This window comes from Plasmodium relictum, assembly GCF_900005765.1.
Source record: "Plasmodium relictum strain SGS1 genome assembly, chromosome: 7".
Classification (NCBI taxonomy): Eukaryota; Apicomplexa; class Aconoidasida; order Haemosporida; family Plasmodiidae; genus Plasmodium; species Plasmodium relictum.
In genome coordinates this window covers 278,152-299,501 of record NC_041685.1, presented here as the reverse complement: position 1 = coordinate 299,501, position 21,350 = coordinate 278,152, and the positions used below count along the sequence as shown (strand labels likewise).

Sequence of the window (21,350 nt, the reverse complement as noted above, 5' to 3'; positions counted from 1 at the left end):
ATCTTTTTTTTTTTTTTTAGCTTTTGCAAGGATAAAATTTTAATTTTTTCTTGAAAAAAGAAAAAAAATAATAAATGCATATTATATAAAAATAATTTTGTCTATATTATTTTTTATCAAAATTAAAGGATATAAAAATTAAAACATTTGTATATTATATTTTATATATTTATTTATTTCTTATATTTAACACATAAATTTAGTTATTAATCATACTTCTTAAAAATAGAAGTATTGCATTTAAAAAAAGTGTTAAATATAAAAAATTTTAATTTTTTTTGTATTTTATTTATTCTTCTTTATTTTATTGGTACACTTTTTATGCTTTTTTTTTTTTTGTAATGGAATATGTTTAAATTTTCTCCTTATATTCCATATATATATAAATGTTCAAAAATACAAACTTTGAAAAAATTTTATTACGAAATAAAAAACAAAAATTATATTGACTTAATTAATTTTTCTAAAGGGTTGTATCTTTATTTGTGTAACTATTCTCATAAATATGGTAATTATAAAAATAATAAAATGACTTTTTTTTTTTTTTTTTCAATAGTTTACAGAAATAAAATTATAATATATATACATAAATAATATATATACATTAAATAACTTATTTTTCAGACGAAATATTAACAAATTTTACCAAAATATTATATAGAGATATAGCAAAAAATCAGTTAGTAAGATGTGATAAAAAGGATTTATGCCTTTTAATGCTTTTATATATAAAATGTAAAAAATTATGTAAAAAATTTGTTCTTGAAAAAAAAGTAATTAATTACTTAATTTCTTCTATTGAAGAAAATTTAGGTGATTTTGATGAAGAAGATCTTTCAACAGTTTTAACTTTTTTAAATTGCACAAATAATTATAAATTATACTCAGACAAAAATGCAGAAAAAAATAAAGTAAATGCAAAGATTACAAAACAAATAATTAAGAGGAGTATTCATTACTTACATAATTTTAATCAAATGAAAAATTTGTGTATATTATATAGTTACCTATGTAGAGAAAACATAAGTGTTCAATTACATAATAAAATTTTAAAACATATTTTTAGTGGATTAGACAAATGCGAAGATACAGATTTAACTAATATCGTTTTTAATTTTTATTATATCAACAGTTTTTTTTTCAAAAACTTTTTAAATAAAATATGCGAATATTTTATTTCTTATGAAAGTAAGGTTGAAATAGAAAATAAAAAGAAATCTTATGAAATAAAAGAGAATGTAATAAACACAATTAATAATCACGAAAAAAATGAAAAGAACTATGAGAAGGAAAGTAAACTAAATATATACAGATTAAAGAAAAAAGAACCAAATAACATTATCGAAAATTACAATAATTTTAAGGAATTTTTTGATATTAAATTTGTTATAGGGAAAAGTGGAAGTAGTTTGAAGGATAAAAATTTAAATATAAGTTATTATAACTTATTTAATATTTATAACTGTAATATATTTGTATATAGATTTATAAATAAGTATAATGAAATATTTGAAAAAAAAAAAATAAAAAAACTTGCTGATCAGTGCAATTTTGTTGATAATATTTGGAAAAATTGTAGGATGTTATTTTGTTTTTACACTTATTTTAAATATTATATAAATAGAACAAATTATCAAATAGATATAGATAGTATAAAAGATGTTATAATAAATAATTATAATTTTAATAAAATGAAATTATATGATAACATTTTTACACCTAATAATGTAAAAATATTTATGTATATATATAAAAATGGAATAAATTATCATCATTATTATTTTAATGGATGTAGAGAATTTCTAAATAAATATGCATTAGACATTCTCCAAAAAAATTTAAAAAAAGAAAAAGAAAACGACACAACTAAGTTAATAAATAATGAATATATTAACATTTTATTAAATGTTTTAAATCAGATGAATATACACAATGATAACATTTATAATTTAATAATGGATAATTTTAAAATAAATCAAAATTATTCCTTAAAGACAACTATATTATTACTACAATTTTCTTTTTCTCATGCATGTAATTATGATTATCAAATTCTTTATAAACATGTAATTAAAATAATAGATGATCATATAGTATGTGATCATAATTTTTTCCCTAATAATTATGGATACTTTTTCTTTCCACCTTTTATTTTTAATAATAAAATATATACATTATATATAAAATCATTTTTAAAATGTTGCTTATATTATTTAAAAAAAAAAGAAAATATACAAAGTTACAAATTAAATGATGAATTGTTATATTTTGGTTTATGTTACAATATATTATTATATCAAGAGAAAAACAAATTATTTTTAAAGTTTTTTAAATTAAATGATTTACGAAAAATTTATGAATTTCTTCACAAATTTGAAAAAATAACAAAAAAAAATTCTTCGTATATAAATAATACAAAAACAAAAAAATTAAACATATATTATTTTTTTCTTCAAAAGAATAGCATTAAAAATTTATTAGAATATATTGAAATATCTTTTAGTCAAACTGAAAATATGCATATAAATTTTTTTAATTTCTTTAATCTACATAAAAATTATTCCTATATATATATAAATTATAATAAGCATTACTACATTCCATCAATAGTCCCATCGATAATAATTCAATAGTAAAATATATTCTTTTTTTTTTTTTTTCTTTTTTGTTTATCTCTTCTTTAATTTCTTCCTTTCTTTCCTTTTTTTTTCTTTTTTTTTTAATTATTTTGTAACTTTCTCATAGAAAATTCGTAAGAAAACCAAGTAATAGATGTGGCTGGTATAGTTTTTAATAAATTTACATAAATACCTAAATAAACAAATAAATAAACAAAATTTTTAATTTATTAACAAAGAGAAAATAATAATAAAAATAATAATATACAAAAGGTAAAAAAAAAAAAAATGCAGAATAGTATAAAAAAAAAAAAAAAACTATAAATTACCTCTATATAAAGATTTAAATCCATATTTTTTAATGTTATATAAAATAAAACTACATGATTTTATTTTTTTTCTTTCATTATTCAGGTAATTACTTGCTATTTCATTATTCAAAGTTTGCATTCTGGTTCTTAATACTAAAAAAGGATAACTAACTAACTGTGCTATAAAAGAACTTGTTATTCCGAAAAATAAAAAAGATAAACAATTCACATTTTTTATACGATAATTACAATAAGAACATGATGTTTTATTCATAATATCTTCTTTTTTATTTTGATAATTTGTATTATTCCATTTTTGTGTTGAATCTTTTCTTATATTATCAAAATTTCCTACACTTTTTAAGGTATCATTTTTATAATTATTATTATGTGTCTGAAAGTAATTTTCATTTTTAATATCTAAAGAAAATTCATTTTTTTTTTTACAAGTATTTTTGAGACAATAATTTGAATGAATATAATTTTTATATAATGAAAAAAAAAGATATTTTAAATAATCATATATACTCATATTACAACCAGAGAAAAGAATAACACCATATATATGCATTGATAAACCATTATAGAAATTTCTACATCTTTCATTTTTATAGATATTATAAAAACATTTAATAATTCCATTATCATCATTTTTATTAGAAACAATTAATCTAGTTTTCACTATTTCAAGTGGGTAAATAAATAAGGCAGCTATTACACCACTTGAACTTCCTATTAAAAAACGAATAAAAAAAGGGATATTGATATTCTCTTCATAACTAACACAGCTATTTGTTTTGTTATAATAATTATAAACATTCAATTTCATAAATTCATAAGAATACATTTTTATAGACAATTCGGGAATTATTTTAACAATGTTAACACAATTTCCCCTAAAAAAACCACAGAACACACCATCTTTTTTTATAATTTTAAAAATTTCTGAAATAGGTAAATTATTAGTTATTTGCATTATATACTTTACTCTATCTAACGGTGCTGTAATTGTTCGAGATATGATTCCAGCAAAAGCTGAACTTATTAAACTATTTATAGCATTTGTTTTATCTATAAAAATATCAAATTCTTTTAAAATTTTCTTGTTATTAATATTGCATTCATTTTTATAATTCATTTTTTTTTTTTGTTCATTTGTTTCATAAATACTGCAATAATTTTCATTGCTTATAGCATTTCTCATTATATTAGCATCTTCCTTATTTATACTTTTATTTTCATTAGAATCAAAATTATATTTACATTCTTTTATTATGTTGTTTTTTGAAAGGTAATCATAAAAATCATTTTCATTTTCATTTATATCTATTTTTTTTAATTTTTTTATATCTACTTTTTCATTTACAATCTTATTAATAGAATGATCATATTTGTTTAAATTTTCACTAATGTTTTCTTTTATAACAGTCTTCATATTTTAAAATATTTTCATTCATTTCTATCTATTCTCATATATATATATATATATATATATATATATATTTTTTTTTTTTAAATTGATAAGATTTATACGATTTATATATTTATATTTTATTATTTTTTTTTTTCTTCACTTGAAGTTTATTTTCTATTAAATTATTTCCAATAAACATATTTTTTTATTTATTTCACATTGAATTTTAAGAAACATAAAACATGCTATATATAATGTCATTTTTTATATGTTGCACTTGATATATTTTTATATTTTTTTATTCATATTTTTTTTTTTTTTGAATACTCTTAATTTTTAATATTTGGTTTCATCATACATCTTTTACAAATTTTTTATAATTTTTTTTTTTTTTTTGAAGTATTTATATTTTTATTTATTTATTATTTAATTATATATTTATATATATTTTTTTCTTTTTTCTTTTCTTTAAATGTAATTAAAAAGGTTATTTTTTTAAATAGATCTAATAGAACTTACAATAAAACTAAAGTAATTAGAATAATAAAAGATGAAAGAAACGCATAACTTCATAATTTTTTTCTCATATATAGGAATGGAATTTAATGTACGATAATATTCGTTTTTTATATATTAACTTCTGTTTATATATATATATATATATATCATTTTTTTTCTTTTTTATTTATATGCTTTAAGATTGAAAAATTATTTTTTATATTTATACAACAATATTTTTGTTTTGTTTTATATGTATTTTTTATGGTTATGTTCTTTGTTGGAGTTATTTTTTATTTATTATAAATTTATTATTTATTTCATAAATATATATATATTTTTTCCCTATTAATATGTTTTTGTATTTTAATATATTTTTTAATTGTGATATAATAAGATTTGCATTGATGTTTATTTTTGTTTTTATAAAAAAAAAAAAAAAATCACAGGGTTCGGCATATCAAAAAGATAATAAAAATACAATAGAAAATAAACTGATAGAAAATCTATATAATTTAAAATTAATTTCTAATAAAATTGAGTAAAATATTTTATATTTATTTTAATTTTTTTTATATCTTTTATTTTTTTTTCATTTCTTATTTTTACTTAAAAGTAATTAAACTAAAAATTTTTGTCTTTATCTTTTTTTTTTTTAATTAAGCTCTTTTTCAAGAGTATCAAGAACAGACAAAGGAGTTTCTGCTCGTATAAATGCATTAACAATAAGATTAAAAATAAAATACCAAAATATGTCTATACTAGACATTAAAAAAGTATATGTTAAAGAATTAAATAAAAAACTAAAAAATATACAAATTATTGATATTCAAGATGTTCCTAATACTTTTGATGCTCGGTAAAAATATAATTATATATATAAGATTCTTCTATATAACAATAAACTAAAAGTCTTTTTTTTTTATTTTTTTCTAATTCATAATTTTATTTTTAGTTTAAATTGCATACAAAGAACATATGTTTACTTTTTTGTCAACAAAAATTATAATTTAGAAAAAATGAATGAAGCATCTAAATTATTTGTATAAATAAAATAATCTTTTATTTATTTTCTCATTGATATATATATATATATATATATATATGCTTTATTTTTTCGTTTATTCTATTTTATAATTATTATCAGTTAGGAGAACATGATTTTTCAAATTTTTGCAAAAAAAGAAAAAATAATACGTCCTTTAAGTAAACATATAAAAGCATTGAAACTACTTTATTTTTTTCTACATATATTATATATATACGTATATCAAAATTATCACTCTTTTTTATTTTAAATAGGAGAACAGTGTTAAAGTTTGAAATTAAAAATATTGATAACAATTTTTTTTATTTTAAAATTAAAGGTATTTCGTTTTTATATAACCAAGTAAACGAAAAAATAAAGTAAAATAAATAAATGTTCACTAGATTAAAAATTTATGAAATTAATTTTATTACTAAAGTGTATAGCACAACATTACGTAATCTTTTAATTTTTTTACATTAGATAAGACATATGGTTTCTATCCTCTTTTTAGTTGGTAAAGGATTAATGGAAAAAAATGATATTATTAGTATGTTGAAAAACATTCCCATGAAAAATAAAAAGTAATTGGAATTGTTCTATTAAATATGCATATTTTTTGATTCATTGTTTCTTTTATTTCAATTTTTATTTATTTTTATCTATATATTTAGTTTTTTTTTCTTTTTTCTTTTTAATTTTCTCTCTTTTTTTTTTTTAGTTATAAAATAGCTGATGAAAATGGTTTATTATTATATTCCTTTAAATTTAGTGATTTTAATTTTAATATAAATATTAATAACCGCATATTTTCTAATGTGATGAATAAATACATTCAAAATACTATACTTTTAATTTCACTATGTTATCCTTTAAAAATGAAAAAACCTAATGATGATTTTTTTGAAAATATAGATGATTCTTAGCATAAAAAAAAAAAGGTTATAGTGGTATTTATTTTTGATATTTGAATTATTTTCATTTTTTTTTTTTTTATATTTTTATGATTTTTATTAAACAATTTAAGCATAATTTGATTTTAAGTTATATTTTATTTTTAAAACCTTTTTTCTTAATTTTTGATTTTAATGTTTTTTTTATACAATTCAAAATAAACTCATTTTGTTTTATTTAAAATTTTTTAGTTATAAATTACTATATTAAAAAAAAAAAATAAAATAAAACAAACAAGTATACTATATTTAATAAGAAAAAGAAAAATTTTTTTTTTTTAATTTTTCTTCTCTTTTTGTAATATCTAGAGAAGAATGAAATAGCATTATTATTAAAACTATAACAATAAAAAGAAAAAAAACTATATTTTTATTCTCTCTCTCTCTCTCTATATATATATATGTAAAATAATTAAATATGATTCATTGAAGTTTTTATAATTCATTTATATAATGTAAAAATTAGTTATATTTTACTATGTAATTGTAAAATGAATAAACTCTGGGAATAAAAGATTACCATCTATTTATTTATGTTTTTAATTTTATTTATTGACTATATAGTATATGTCTACCCTTTTGTTTTTATATGTTTGTTTATTTTTGTTCATGATAAAATAATTAACAAAAGAAGAAAAAACATACAAAATGCAATAATTTATAGTTAAAAATACTTAATAAAATATTAAATGATTTAAAAAAAAAAAAAAAAAAAGAAAAATGGGAAAGTTAAGTAAAGATAGAAGAGACATTTATTACCGAAAAGCAAAAGAAAATGGTTATAGAGCTAGAAGCTCTTATAAGCTAATTCAGATAAATGAAAAGTTCGAAATTTTTAAATTATTTGATCCAAATATGTATAATAAAAATGAAAATGCTTTAATTAATATATATAATGAAAATTTTTGTTACAACATTGTTGATTTATGTGCTGCCCCAGGTAGTTGGTCACAAGTTCTTAAAAATATTTGTTTATACAATTATTATCAAATTTTGTATTTTATAAATAAAAAGAATTATGATAGTAATGAAGAAAAATTAAGACATCTAGAAAATAAGGAATTTATAGAAAATTTTTCATTATATATTAACAACAATGACACATTAGAAAGTAAAATAAGTAATCTAAAGAAAGATAAATCAATAAAAGAGCCTAAAATTATAGCAGTTGATTTGCAAGAAATAGGTAATATGAATTATGTACATATTATACAAGGAGACATTACAAAAATGTCAACCATAGATAAAATTTTAAAATGTATGAATAGTAAAGATGAAATGAACAACGAAGAAAGTATTAAATGTGAATATGATAACAATAAATCCCTAAATAATAAAATTTTAAATAAAACAACGACACCAAATAGCTTCTCCTATGCAAACACAGTTGTTTGTGATGGTGCTCCAGATATAACAGGTATGAATGATATAGATGAATTTATTCAATCCCAATTAATTTTATCTAGTTTAAAGGTTTGTTGTTCTATTTTAAAAATAGGGGGAAACTTTATTAGTAAAATTTTTAGAGGAGAACATACAGGATTATTAGTTTTACATTTAAACAAATTTTTCGAAAAAATTTACATATGTAAACCTCAGAGTAGCAGAAATAAAAGTTTAGAAGCTTTTCTTGTTTGTCTTAATTTTTCTCTACCACTATCTAATATTATTGCTTTAAGTGACCATAACAAGAAAAAGAGTTTTAATAACAAAAATTTTACTCATGAGCAAATTAGAAAAATGCATACACTATTTATTACTAAGAAAGACGATGAAAAAAAAATTAATAATTCAAAAGATGATAAAAAGAAAAATACTAAAGGAAATTCAGAAATGTATGATGAAAAGGATAATCAAAGAAATAAGTATAAAAAAGATGAAAACGAAGATGAAGATGATAATGAAGATGAAAATAAATATGAGGATGAGGACGAGGATGAAGATAAGGATGAATATGAATGTGAATATGAAGGTGAAATTGGAGATATAATTGAAAGTGAAGATGAAGATGAAGATGAAGATGAAGGTGAAAATGAAAATAATGATTTAATAACTAGAGAATTTAGAAAAAATAAAAATGAAGATAGTGAAAAAGGAAATACAGAAATAAAAATAAGAGATGAAAATAAAAATAAAGAAAATTATGACAAATATAATGTAATATATGATAAATTTACTATAAATAATGAAGCATCATGCGCAAATAGTACTAAAGGAATTGAAAAAAATGAAAACATGCCAAGCATCACAGAATTAGAAGTAGATGAAGATACAGTTAACATATTAGGGAATAAAAATATTGATATATTTAATTTTTATTGTTCTGACAGCGATGAAGAAATAAAGTATTTTAATTCAGAAGACGAAGAAATTGTTAATGACTATATTGCATCGGAAAATTTTATGAATAATAAATTATTTTCATTTGTTACTACAAAAAATTATTACGATTCTGATAAATCATATTTACTACCTCAAAATTATATAAGACATGAACCACAGTTGATGCCATTAAAGCCTCCATATTTATTATCATTACAAAAAAAAAGGCAAGAAACAAAAAAATTGTAACTTTACGGATAAATTGCAAATATGTAATTTTTTGTTTTTACTTGTATAAGAATTAAAAATCAGAATAAAGAATAGAAATAAAAAAGAAATATTTTGTGATAAAATAACTAACTATTAATGTTTATTAAAAGAAATAATGATATTTATTTAAATATATAGAAAATATAAATTAATATAAATCGTTTTTTTTTTTTTTTAAATTAGAATTTATAAATGAAATTATGAAGAATTAATTATATCTTGAATTCGAATTTTTCCTTCATGATAATATCTTAGAAAATTTTTTTTTTTTATAATAGATTTGTACGTAAAATACTATTTCTTTAATTATATATATATATATATATATATATATATATATTTATTTATTTATTTTTATCATTGTTGTTTTTCATTATCTCTTGCTTTATTTATCCAATCTATATGACACATATATTTTATGAACCAAATTAAATCAACCTTATCTTGTAAATTATTAATTCCTTTAAAATTCATATGAATGTTTCCTTCTATAAACATATTAGGGTTTTGTAAGTATCTCATTAAATTTATATCATTCCAAACAATTCCTGAATTTTTTAATAAATCTGATGCTCTATACAAACTATTTTTATATAATCCCGCAGTTCTTCCATACAACCCATATAAATTTGGTCCAATCTGATAAAAAAAAAAAATAAATAAATTAAAAGTAATATTTTAAAACTTTTTATATTTTTTTATTTAAAGTAAAATTATATAATAAAATAGGATGCAAATCTACATTTTCCTTTAAATATTTTTTTTTTTATGTTAATATAATAATATTACACATAAAAAGTTATGTATTATTTTGTATATTCAAGAATATGAAAAAAAAAAAATTAAAAAGAATAAATTTTTTTGAGTAATTTTTTTTCTTTTTTTTTAATATATAAAATATTAATTAGGACTTTTTTTAATTATATATTTAGTATTATCTTAATTGTTCATTTTCTTTCCCATTTTACCATTGAAGTTCCTTGATTTATTTCGTTATTTTTACTAATAGAATGACATTGTTGACAATATTTTTTAAATAATTTATAACCTCTAAAACAATCACCAGAAGGTAAAATAAAATCATCTGGTATATTGTCATTGCCATATAATTTAACTCTCCCAGCAGCACTCATGATCTTATAATGTTGACATATTCGAAAGATTACACAATTTCAAAATTATCTTTTTTTTTTTTTTTTTTCCTTTTTATGAAAAAAAAAAATGTATTAGTAATAAGGATGTGCTAAAATTAATAAAAAATATTGTATTTGTTAATATAATTTTATTATATATGCATATATTTTTTTGTATGCTTACACTTTTCTTTTTATTTTTATATGCTATACATCTAGCTCAAGTTTATTTAACACTTATGGAGATTAAAGATATGTATGCTATAGTTTTACACACACAAATATATATATATATTTATAGCTGTATATAAAATAAATTGAAAATGTGCATACTTTTTTTAGCAATAATAAAAGTGCATTAAAGTGCAATTATTCATATGTATTTAATATATACCAATATATCTGAGATTTAAGCATATTTATATTGAAAAATATAATAATGATTCTAGATGTTACATATTGAAATGATTTAAAAAAAAAATTTATTGAAATCAACAAAGAAAAATATAAAACAGAGAAATAGAACGAAAACATAAAATATTCCTTAAAAATTCTTAACAAATGAAGAATTGTTGTTATTCAATAAAAAGAAAAAATGCCTACAAGCGGCCTTAAATTCAAATTTCACTTTGCTCTCAAAATAAAATTAAAATCTTTGCATTTTTCATGCAAAGGTTTCAGTAACATACCAACAGTATTAAGAAATACAAATATAACGAAAATATTTTTTGAAATAAACTATTTTAAAATTAATAACTATTTAATGTTTCCAATTTTTTCAGTTAAAAGTAAAAGTTTTTTATGAAGAAGAAGATGAAGACAAAATATCCAAAACACCAGAAAGAGTTCAAATAATTGAAATGATAAATAATGATTACAATATAATGGTACTAAATACATTTCAAACAAGCCCTTTTTAAATTACCAATTTTTACATTAATTATGTTTTACTGTATAATTTTCCATAGTTTAAAGATAATATAAATAAAGATTTTTATTTACCAATAGTTTGTATAAATGGAAAATGTCCCAAATTTATAAATATTATTTGTAACAATCAAAAAAAAACAGACATTGGATTAAAATTATATTTAAGTAAATATTATAGCTTTTTAAAATATTATAGCTCATATAAAATATACAAAGCATATAAATACAACAACAATAACGTAAAAGGTTAAATATAAAAAATAATATAGATTAAAAACTCTTATAAAAGTTTCGTAAAACTATTATTTCAAGTATTATTAATTCTATTTTTATTTTATTATTTTTTTTTTATGATTTGTTAGGTCATGTTGAATTAGCAATAGATTTAATTAGTTGTGAAAATCCTTATGATTATTTTGGAAAAAATAAAGAAAAAATGGTAAGACAAAATTATTTTTAAATATATATTTTTTTAACAAATTTAAATAAATATATAACTAAAAAAAAAATTTTAGGAACAAAAAGATTACTATATTTTAGCAACTAAAGTATCAGTTAGCAAATTAAAGAAAGAAATGATTATATTTAAAACTGACAAAGATATTGATATGCATATGGAATCTTTTGTAATTTATCAAACAAAAAATAAACTAGAAAAAATCCTTTTTTTTTTTATAAATATATATATGTATTAAACACTTTTTATTTTTAGAAAATGATTCAGAAGAATGGTATTAAAGAAATTCCTTTATCAAGTAATAATAAAGAATAAAAATTTCTATAATTTCAAGTTAAATAAAATTTTCCTGTTAATTTTCAGATAAGAAAAACCTACTTAATTTGTTTTCTTCTTCTAAAAATGCTTATGAGAAAATGCCAATTCCTCTAATACCTTCTTCCAATTTATTTGATATTCTTCTCTTAGAAATATTTCCTCAATATAGACAAAGTAAAATAAAAAAAGAATATATATATACATAATATAATAAATAATAAATTGGATATATTTGATATATTTTTTAATAGATTTAGAAAAACCATACTGGCTCAAAATTGTTAATGATGCTTATGATTTATACTTATGCAATCATTTTCAATATTACAACATGGATAAAGTACATAAGAAAAATATTTCTAATTATTGCTTTTTTCTTTTTTTTTTTGTTTGAATAAAAACAGACTTATTAAAAAAAAAAAAAAAACCAATTATTTGTAGGAAAATCACATGTATGCGGAAATAAAAGCGTGTGCTCTATTTTTTTACTTAGAAAGTATATTTGTTAAAATAGCATCAAACTTTGCTAAAAATGTAATAATTCAAGAATATACGTAAGAAAAAAAAAAAAAATTAAAAAATATGTAAAAAATTAAAAAGCAAAATTTGAAATAATAAAAAAAACATAAAATTATACTTTTTTTATTAAACTGTTTTATTAGGAAGTACACTTCTTTTAGATATGTTGATAAACTATTTTCTAAGAAAAGTAAACATATTTAAAAATAATAATTTTAAAAATATAATTATGTGATTTAATTATTTTATATATAAAATTTTTTTCTAATATTATAAAGGCAAATTACAACACAAAATAGCATTTAATCATAATTTTCAATATGAAAAAATAATAGGAAATAATCCATTAGAAATTTTTAAGCTTTTTAAAAATGATGAAGTAAAATAAAATCTATCTATATTTATGTAGATATAATTTTCTTTAATTTTTATTTCTTATTTTTTTTTAAATTGTCTATCACTTCCAAAAATTTTATTTTAATATTTTCTCATTAAAAATTTATTCTTTTTTATGTTATTACCTATTCATATATTTTACTAGGTGTATGTAACAAAAGACACTGATATTATTAGAGAAGGATTAATTGGAATTTTAATATTTGGAGATGATAAGACGGATGTAGATAGTGCTTATAAGTAATAAAACATAAAATTATGAATAAAATAAGAAATTTTTAAATATCTGCTAAAAAAATTTTTTTTTATCTTTTAGAAAATATAATAGTGAAATAAAAGCCCAACAATGGATAAACAAAGGAATAGCTCAAGTTAAAATTGAAAATTTGAAGGAATTGAAAAAAAAACTCAAACATAATATAAATAATGAAAAGATATCTTTATCTAAACTATCTTTTAATTTAAGCACTAGTAATTATTTAAAAAAAAAAATTATATATAATAGTTGAGAATTAATCTATATTTAATTTTTTATTTTTTATTGTATTAATTGTTCTATTTAATTAATTAAAAAATCAATAAATAAAAAAAAGGAATACTATAAATTATATAAATATTTATGTATTTTAATATTTTTTGTTATATAGTTGTGTCATATAAAGGATTTAAAATGTATGTCATACCATCTCCAATTTTTCCTTTAATTGTAACTAAATTAAATAAAATTGAAGGAATTTTAAAATATGTAAGAATATATATAGTTTAAAAAATAAAAAAATATTAATGATTTTTTAATACTTTTTGAATTATTTATACTGAAATTTTAGGAATTGAAATTATTAGAAAAAGTTATTCCTACATATGGGCTATTCAAACAGGATCACTGCAAAAATGCATTTTTTATACAATACGATACACAAAATAATTATGTCTTTTATAATATTAACTCTATGATGAATAAATCAAATAAGGATAATTTTTCATTTTTTGATAAATCTAAAAAAGAATATTACGACAATGAGGTAAAAAAATATAGTTTTAACAAAAAAATAAAAAAAAAGTTATATCTTTAAATATCAATTTTTTTTGTTCCCTCTTTTTTTTTCTTTATCCCTCCTTTTTTTAATAAAATCTTTTTACAAAATAAGAACTTAATATTTATAGGAGAAAGGTGACGATTTTTATCCAGTAAAATCATTTTATTCCAACTTTCTAAAGAAATGTAATAATATTAACCTTTACGAAGAAGTTAATGAATATGATGAAAAAAAAAATAATTATTATAAGTTAATGGATATTCATTTACAGAAGGTTGTAAGAGATATAGAAAGTTTATCGTTTCATGTTCCTTTTGATAGTATATCTTTAAAAACATTTCTACATAGTAGAGGATTAAAAATGAAGCATTTGGGAAGAATGCTGAAATTTGTAACATTTAAATGGCTATATAACATGATTTATAATGAAATATTAATTCGTTGTATTAAAAATTTCATATTTTTTTGCATACGAGAAATATGCATATTCTATAAAAAAAATATAAATAACTATTTATTCAATGAGTTTCAGAAATATGGTAATAAATTCAAAAAGCAAAAGTCCATTATTTTGAATAATTTAAAATCAATAAATAAAAAAGATAGTTTTAATGAAAACAAAGATGAAGAGGAAATAGAAGAAAACATGATAAATTCTTCTGATGAAAGTAGTGAAAAATTGAAGGATTCAGAAAACTATGCATCATACAGTAGTAGTTCAAGATATTCGATAAAATCAACACAAATTTACTTACCAAATGACAATATTCAGAAAATGTATTTATGTTCAAAACAAAAAGCTTTAAAAACATTTTTAAATATATCTAAAATACTTAAAAATAAAATGATTCTAGAAAATCATTTAGATTGCAACTTTTCCTTGTCCTCAAAGCTTCTGAATTTTTATCGTTTTAAAAAATATACCAATACTGAAATGTACAGTTTAAAAAAATTAGATAATAAGGAAATACTTTTAGATAATTTAAATCTAATTAAAAAGAAATATAAAGGAAATATAACAATTATTGATATGTTTATAATAAATGTTTTTAATTTAATATTAACACAAAACTATTATACAGAAAATATATTGTTAGAAGTAAAAAAATTATGTGTGAAATTGTTTAATATTAAAAATTTCAGTCCTATAGAATTGCATCATAATTATATATATGAAAATTTGCAGAAATGCTTGGGTATTCTTTTTTTTCCATCTTTATTAGAATATGATGAAAAAATAAAAAAAGCAAATAGAAAATTCGAATTACATCATTTAAAAGCATATAGTATCAGGATAAAAAGATCTATTAATATTATGTATATTGATTTACCAATTTATAAATATATTAAAAAGCCAGAAAATATTAATCTAGATATAAATAATGAGAATAAACAAATTTTATCACATTCGATTTTCTTTACAATGATGTATCATCATAATCTTAATATAAGCAATAAAATTTATACAGAACAATTAATAGTGCATGAAAAAAAAAACAATAGAAAAAAAAAAAAAAAAAACGATAAACATGAGATGGATAATGAAGAAAAAGAATATGAAAATATAAAAGTATATAATAGTTATAATAATGGATACAAAAAACTTAAGAGTTTAAATAAAATTTTTAATTCAGATAATTATGATAAATTCAATGAATCATTATTTCTAAATGAAAAAAACAATAATTGGCCATATGACATAAAGTTAAATTCCTTATTAGCATCAAAAGATAGTATTACATTGTATAATGATACAAGCTATCTTACTTTTTACGGTTTACTAAATATAATAGCTATTGGAATCAAATTTAATTTTTTTAAAAGTTCATTAAAAATATCTAATTATGTTTTTAGGTATATTTCTGAAAATAATGTCATTTCTGTTCATATTCGTATTATGTGGTTATCTATGTATGTATTTAAAAATTATTACTCAAAATATCTTTCAAAAAAAACAGATATAGATGCAATTAAAAATAAGTTATTTATAAATTATTTTTATACAAATCAATCATATGAAGACAGTAATTCTAATAGTTTTTATGATGATAATGATGTACTTAGAGAAAATTGTATAAATGAACATTTAACTACTACCAAAAGGAGTATTTTTAATGACGAAATTAGTCAAAATAATGATTTAGATGAAAATTTAAATGATTCTTATAATAAAGAATGTGAAAAACGTACCAATTATAATTCTGATTATAAAGATAGTAATGAAGATAATTTTTTTCATTTTGGAAAAATAGATGTGTATAAAAAAACATATGAAATTTGTTCAAATATTTTAAATAATTATTTTAACTTTTTTCATCCTTTCTATTTAGATTTTTATCTGTCTTTAGCTTGGTATGATTTTAGATATAAATATAAATATATATATAATATACATTAAGGAAATTTTATATATTTAGGATTCATTATTGTATTAATTTCTTAAATAAAAAATAATATTTATAATATTTTTATGTTTATCTTTATCAATTTCAGGTATAATAAAAGCGTTAAAAAATATAGAGAGTTTTTGTTTCTTTTGAGAGCTACTATTTTATTACAAATAAATATGAGCTTAAAGAATTATAATGATAAAAAATTTGAGAATATAAATATAAACGATGATTTTGACAATATTGTTTTTTCTAAACTTTATAGAAATAAAAATAATAATGAAAATTGTATATTAGAAGAAAAAAATAAAAATGAATCCTATTTTTTTCTAAATGATATATGTTATCCTCATGAAAATTTATTTTTATATGACAATATTAAATTACTACCAAAAAATAATTCTTTTTATAACATTAGGTTGGCTTGCATATTACATTATTTTGCAAATTCTCTGTTTTATTACTATAATACTAATAGAATTATAAGAAAATATAAAAGTAGTAATTTTGTTTTGAATAGTTCCTTTTATTGTATTAAAGTTTTAGAAAGTGTAAAGAATATATTTCAATTTTTTAATACAAAAAATATATATATGGCAAAAGTTTCATTAGACTTGTCCTTAATGACCTTAAAAATATTGTTTTCAGAAAAAGGATCAAAAATAAATAAAAATAAAATGATGGAATATGCTTTAATAAATGCTAAACATGCAGAAGAGGTTTTTCTATATATATAATTATTTTTTTATAAAGAAAAAAAAAAATGAAATTTTATATTTTTTTATTTTTAAAAATTTTATATTATTTTCCTTCCTTCCTTCTCTCTCTCTCTCTCTCTCTCTCTATATATATATATATATATATATATATATATATATAAATTCATTTATTACTTTTTTTTTTAGATTTTTAGTCACAACTTTGGGATAAATCATATTGATACATTATATTGCAATTATGTTTTGGGTTTAATTTACATGTATTTAAATAATAAAAGTTGTATATATAGATTGGAAGAAGTATATTATTATTTAATGAACTATAATTATATATATCACGATAAAAATATTATAAATGAAATTTTTTGGTATTTTCCTGAAAGTATAGTAACATTAAAATGTGTCGATGGTAGAGGGATTTTAGATATAGATAAAATAAAATGTCATTTATTCAGTGTATACATAAATACTTTTATTCCTTTTAGATACTTAAAGAAAATTATGAAGATATTATTGCTACTTTATTCTACTGAATTATACAAGAATAAAAAAAATGCTGAGGCTTTAAAGTTGCCAACTGATTTATATGATTCTAATTTATATTCTTATGAGCAGATTCTTGTGTATATAAAGACTTATAAATATATTTTAGATAAAAAAGAGTTATTTTCTCAAATTTGTGAATATAACGAATTGTTAAAAAATAACAAAAATATAATAAAGAATAAGTTCAAAAAAATAAAAGGAAAGGAAATTTATCCATATACACAAAATACTAATGTAATAAATTATAATTTTTATGATAACTATAATTTTGCATTAGGAAATTTTATTAAGAATACTCCAAATTATGAAAATAAAAATTTTGGTGATATTTTTTTTGTAAATAAAAAGAGCATTGATTTTATTTTAGAAAATGAAAATCAAAATTTTAAAAAATATAAAAGTGTTACAGCATATTACCTAAAAAAATTAATAGACAATGTTGAACATAAAGTAAAATTGTTATATGACGAGGAAAAATATTTATTTGATGCAAGAGGATACTCCAATATAAAAAATAACAATATGCATTTAAAAATGATGAAATGTATTAAGTTAAAAAAATTAAATAGGAATGCTTATATACATAGTTTAGTTAAAAATAAAAGTAAAAATATGATATTTGATACAAGCACAATTGATAGTGTGTCAATTTTTAATTCAAACGAAAGCGAGCATAGCGACTCTAGTAATTCTTATAATTATTCTGATAGTTCAGTAGCATCTTCTGTTAATAGGAATAAATCTAAAAAAAATATTGATAATAAGAAATTTTCAAGTAAATTTTTTAAGTTTAATAATGAAAAAGCATTAAAAGGAAAAAATGTATTAATATACAACAATGATATATATATTTTTATGAGCATACTTTATTATTTTTTAAATTATAAAACTTTTGAAAGAATTTACACACAAACGAAAAAATAGCAAAACCTTAATTTCTTAAAATAAAAAATACATATATATAATCTTTCCATAAATAATTCGATAAAATATGATTTGATAATATTATTTATAAAGAAAAAAAAAGGGCAGCATTTTAAATATGACAAAAATAATTTTAAAAGAAATAAATATTTTTTTACATTAAAAATAATTTATGTCACTAAGTATCTTTTTTTACTTTAATAATTATAAATACATAATAAAAAAAAATGGCTTTAAAATATGACAAATGAAAAAATAATTTATATATATATATATTAAAATTAAACGTAAAATATTAATAGATTTATATTTGTAAATTTAAATTTGATAGTAGTACAATTCTGAATAAGAACTATGTAAAAAATAAGTAACTTTTAATTACAAAAATATTATTACACTTTAATTGTAACTTTTAGAACAATCCTTACATTATTCTTTTAATATAATGAAGAAGGAAATAAAAATATAAATCAAAATATTTATTATATTAAAGATGTAATGGATTAAATAATTTGATATAAAATTAAAAATATTATTTTTTTTTTTTAAATTTTAAGATATATTTTTACGATATATTTTATATAATTTTTTTTTTCTCAAATATTATAAATTATTAGTACTACTTTGATATAATTATAGGATGCCCCTTACTATTTAGTTTATTAACTTATTTTTATAAATTTTTATAATTTATTTCTTTTTTTGAACTATATATGAAGATGTTTCTATCTTTTTCTTTACATCTTCACAAGTATAATTATTATTAATTTTTATTTCTTACTTTTAGTTTTATTTTTATTTCTAATTTTTTAGTCTTATTTTTATTCTAATTTGTTTTTGTTTTTTTTTTATTTATTAATTTGTGCATTATTTGTAGAAATATTCTATTGAATTATAAAAACTAATTTTTCATTAAATGTAGTCCTACAATTCATATTTTTATTATAAAAAAGTATATTTAACATATCACTAATACTATCCATTAATAGAGTACTTTTTTGGTAATATTGAGGTATTCCATTTTCTTGAATTTATCCCTCTTTTTTTTGTTTTTGTTTTTGTTTTTGTTTTTGATTTTGATTTTTTTTCTATTTCGCTATATTGGATTAATATATACTAAATAATTTTCTCCTTACACTTTTCCAGATTTATAGAAAAAGCTGTATTTTTACTTCATAACTATTGTAACGGATTTAGGACATTTCTCAAATATATTATTGTAGACATTAAGTTCTTTATTATATTTCTCATAAGTATTCTTAAAATAAATGTAGTATTATTTTCTGGTTAAATAAACTTTATTAAACACACTATTTTTATATTAATTACATGAAGATGAAGAACTGATATTTCGATTTATAATCTTAACTAAGATCAGAATAATATATATATGTTTACTACCGAAAAAATACTATGAATCAATATTAAATTTATTCTCAAAATACATAGTTTCATCATAAGTATTTTTGTCATTTTCATCAGATATTTTTATTTCTTTGTCAAAAATGTTTTCTTAATAATCATAATTAAAATTATTTTTTTCATTTAAAGAATTATTATAGTTACACTTATTAATATCACTACTTTTTGATTGTCCATATAATTTCTTAGATCCTGGATTAGTGCTTAAATTATTCTTTATTAAAACTTGCTTTATGTGAATTTCTTTTTTTTTCTTCTACATTTATCCAATACATCATTTTCTCTTTTTTTTTTCCTTTGTATAGTACACTTCAAAATTACATGTATCTTTTATTTCTTCTAAAATTATTTTTATTTTTTTTGTATCTTTCTTTAATTTTTTACTCCTTGATATATTTCTTGCACTGATAACTTTATTTAAATTAAAAAATTTTTTGAATCACATAAAGATTCCTTAGAAAAAATTTTATCTACGGTAAAAAAAAAGGAAAACAAGAAAATTTTTATTTTAATTTTTTTTTTTTAAATATAATTAATTATATAAATAAGTTAATAAATGTTTAAAAATTCAAAATAGTTCACCATTATAAAGAATATATAAGAATGATATTTCTTTTTCTTGGTAAATGCTTGCATTTTAACGGGAGGTTAGTACTTATAAATGGTATAAATACAAAACTATATTTTAATTAAATTATTTTATTATTATTTTCTTTTTTTTATTTAATAAGTATATGCAATTGCACATAAATATTTACTTATTTCAATTAATAAACGATTTAATTATTAGTAAAAAAATAAATAAACATTTCTACACATAAAAATTACACAAAGTATCAAAAAAATAATAATAAAGTATCTGCAACCAAAAATTGCAAGAAATTGTACATTCAACAAAAATTAAAACATTGTAATATATATTATTAATTATAATAAAAATATTAAAAAAGACATGAAAAGAATATAATTCTTTACATTTATAATAGATAATTTTTAATATTCATAACACAAAAATTAAACCGTTTCTTACATTACCCTAATAAATAGTTCTTAGAAAATTAAAAATATATAATAAATTTATACACATGATTTTTTTTTTTTTATTGTAATAAACTTTTATTAATTGATCTAAATTAATTTCTTTTA

At 17.9% G+C, this 21,350-nt stretch overlaps 6 protein-coding genes across 6 annotated transcripts; 4 read left to right on the top strand and 2 right to left on the bottom strand.

The window, feature by feature from the left end:
- Positions 1 to 348: 348 nt before the first annotated feature.
- Positions 349 to 2,633, top strand: PRELSG_0706300 (conserved Plasmodium protein, unknown function; the record flags this gene model as incomplete). Its single annotated transcript, XM_028675748.1, has 2 exons — positions 349 to 508; positions 625 to 2,633. 2 exons carry the CDS (start codon positions 349 to 351, stop codon positions 2,631 to 2,633), a joined length of 2,169 nt encoding a protein of 722 aa, XP_028532306.1.
- Positions 2,634 to 2,719: 86 nt separating this feature from the next.
- Positions 2,720 to 4,364, bottom strand: PRELSG_0706200 (transporter, putative; the record flags this gene model as incomplete). Its single annotated transcript, XM_028675747.1, has 2 exons — positions 2,720 to 2,811; positions 2,948 to 4,364. 2 exons carry the CDS (start codon positions 4,362 to 4,364, stop codon positions 2,720 to 2,722), a joined length of 1,509 nt encoding a protein of 502 aa, XP_028532305.1.
- A 529-nt stretch (positions 4,365 to 4,893) lies between these two features.
- On the top strand, positions 4,894 to 6,794 carry PRELSG_0706100 (tRNA pseudouridine synthase, putative; the record flags this gene model as incomplete). The annotated part of the gene is made up of 8 exons (XM_028675746.1): positions 4,894 to 4,950; positions 5,291 to 5,382; positions 5,506 to 5,700; positions 5,797 to 5,884; positions 5,989 to 6,047; positions 6,144 to 6,231; positions 6,352 to 6,452; positions 6,590 to 6,794. 8 exons carry the CDS (start codon positions 4,894 to 4,896, stop codon positions 6,792 to 6,794), a joined length of 885 nt encoding a protein of 294 aa, XP_028532304.1.
- A 747-nt stretch (positions 6,795 to 7,541) lies between these two features.
- On the top strand, positions 7,542 to 9,392 carry PRELSG_0706000 (ribosomal RNA methyltransferase, putative; the record flags this gene model as incomplete). The annotated part of the gene is made up of 1 exon (XM_028675744.1): positions 7,542 to 9,392. The coding sequence occupies one exon, from the start codon at positions 7,542 to 7,544 to the stop codon at positions 9,390 to 9,392; it is 1,851 nt and encodes a 616-aa protein (XP_028532303.1).
- Positions 9,393 to 9,770: 378 nt separating this feature from the next.
- Positions 9,771 to 10,546, bottom strand: PRELSG_0705900 (cytochrome c2, putative; the record flags this gene model as incomplete). Its single annotated transcript, XM_028675743.1, has 2 exons — positions 9,771 to 10,052; positions 10,382 to 10,546. 2 exons carry the CDS (start codon positions 10,544 to 10,546, stop codon positions 9,771 to 9,773), a joined length of 447 nt encoding a protein of 148 aa, XP_028532302.1.
- Positions 10,547 to 11,141: 595 nt separating this feature from the next.
- Positions 11,142 to 18,782, top strand: PRELSG_0705800 (conserved Plasmodium protein, unknown function; the record flags this gene model as incomplete). The annotated part of the gene is made up of 18 exons (XM_028675742.1): positions 11,142 to 11,240; positions 11,329 to 11,433; positions 11,515 to 11,722; positions 11,839 to 11,915; positions 11,992 to 12,102; positions 12,189 to 12,231; positions 12,297 to 12,425; positions 12,509 to 12,591; positions 12,693 to 12,805; positions 12,914 to 12,960; positions 13,049 to 13,149; positions 13,312 to 13,406; positions 13,483 to 13,637; positions 13,814 to 13,911; positions 13,994 to 14,188; positions 14,331 to 16,555; positions 16,697 to 17,312; positions 17,499 to 18,782. 18 exons carry the CDS (start codon positions 11,142 to 11,144, stop codon positions 18,780 to 18,782), a joined length of 5,784 nt encoding a protein of 1,927 aa, XP_028532301.1.
- Between the last annotated feature and the right edge of the window lie 2,568 nt (positions 18,783 to 21,350).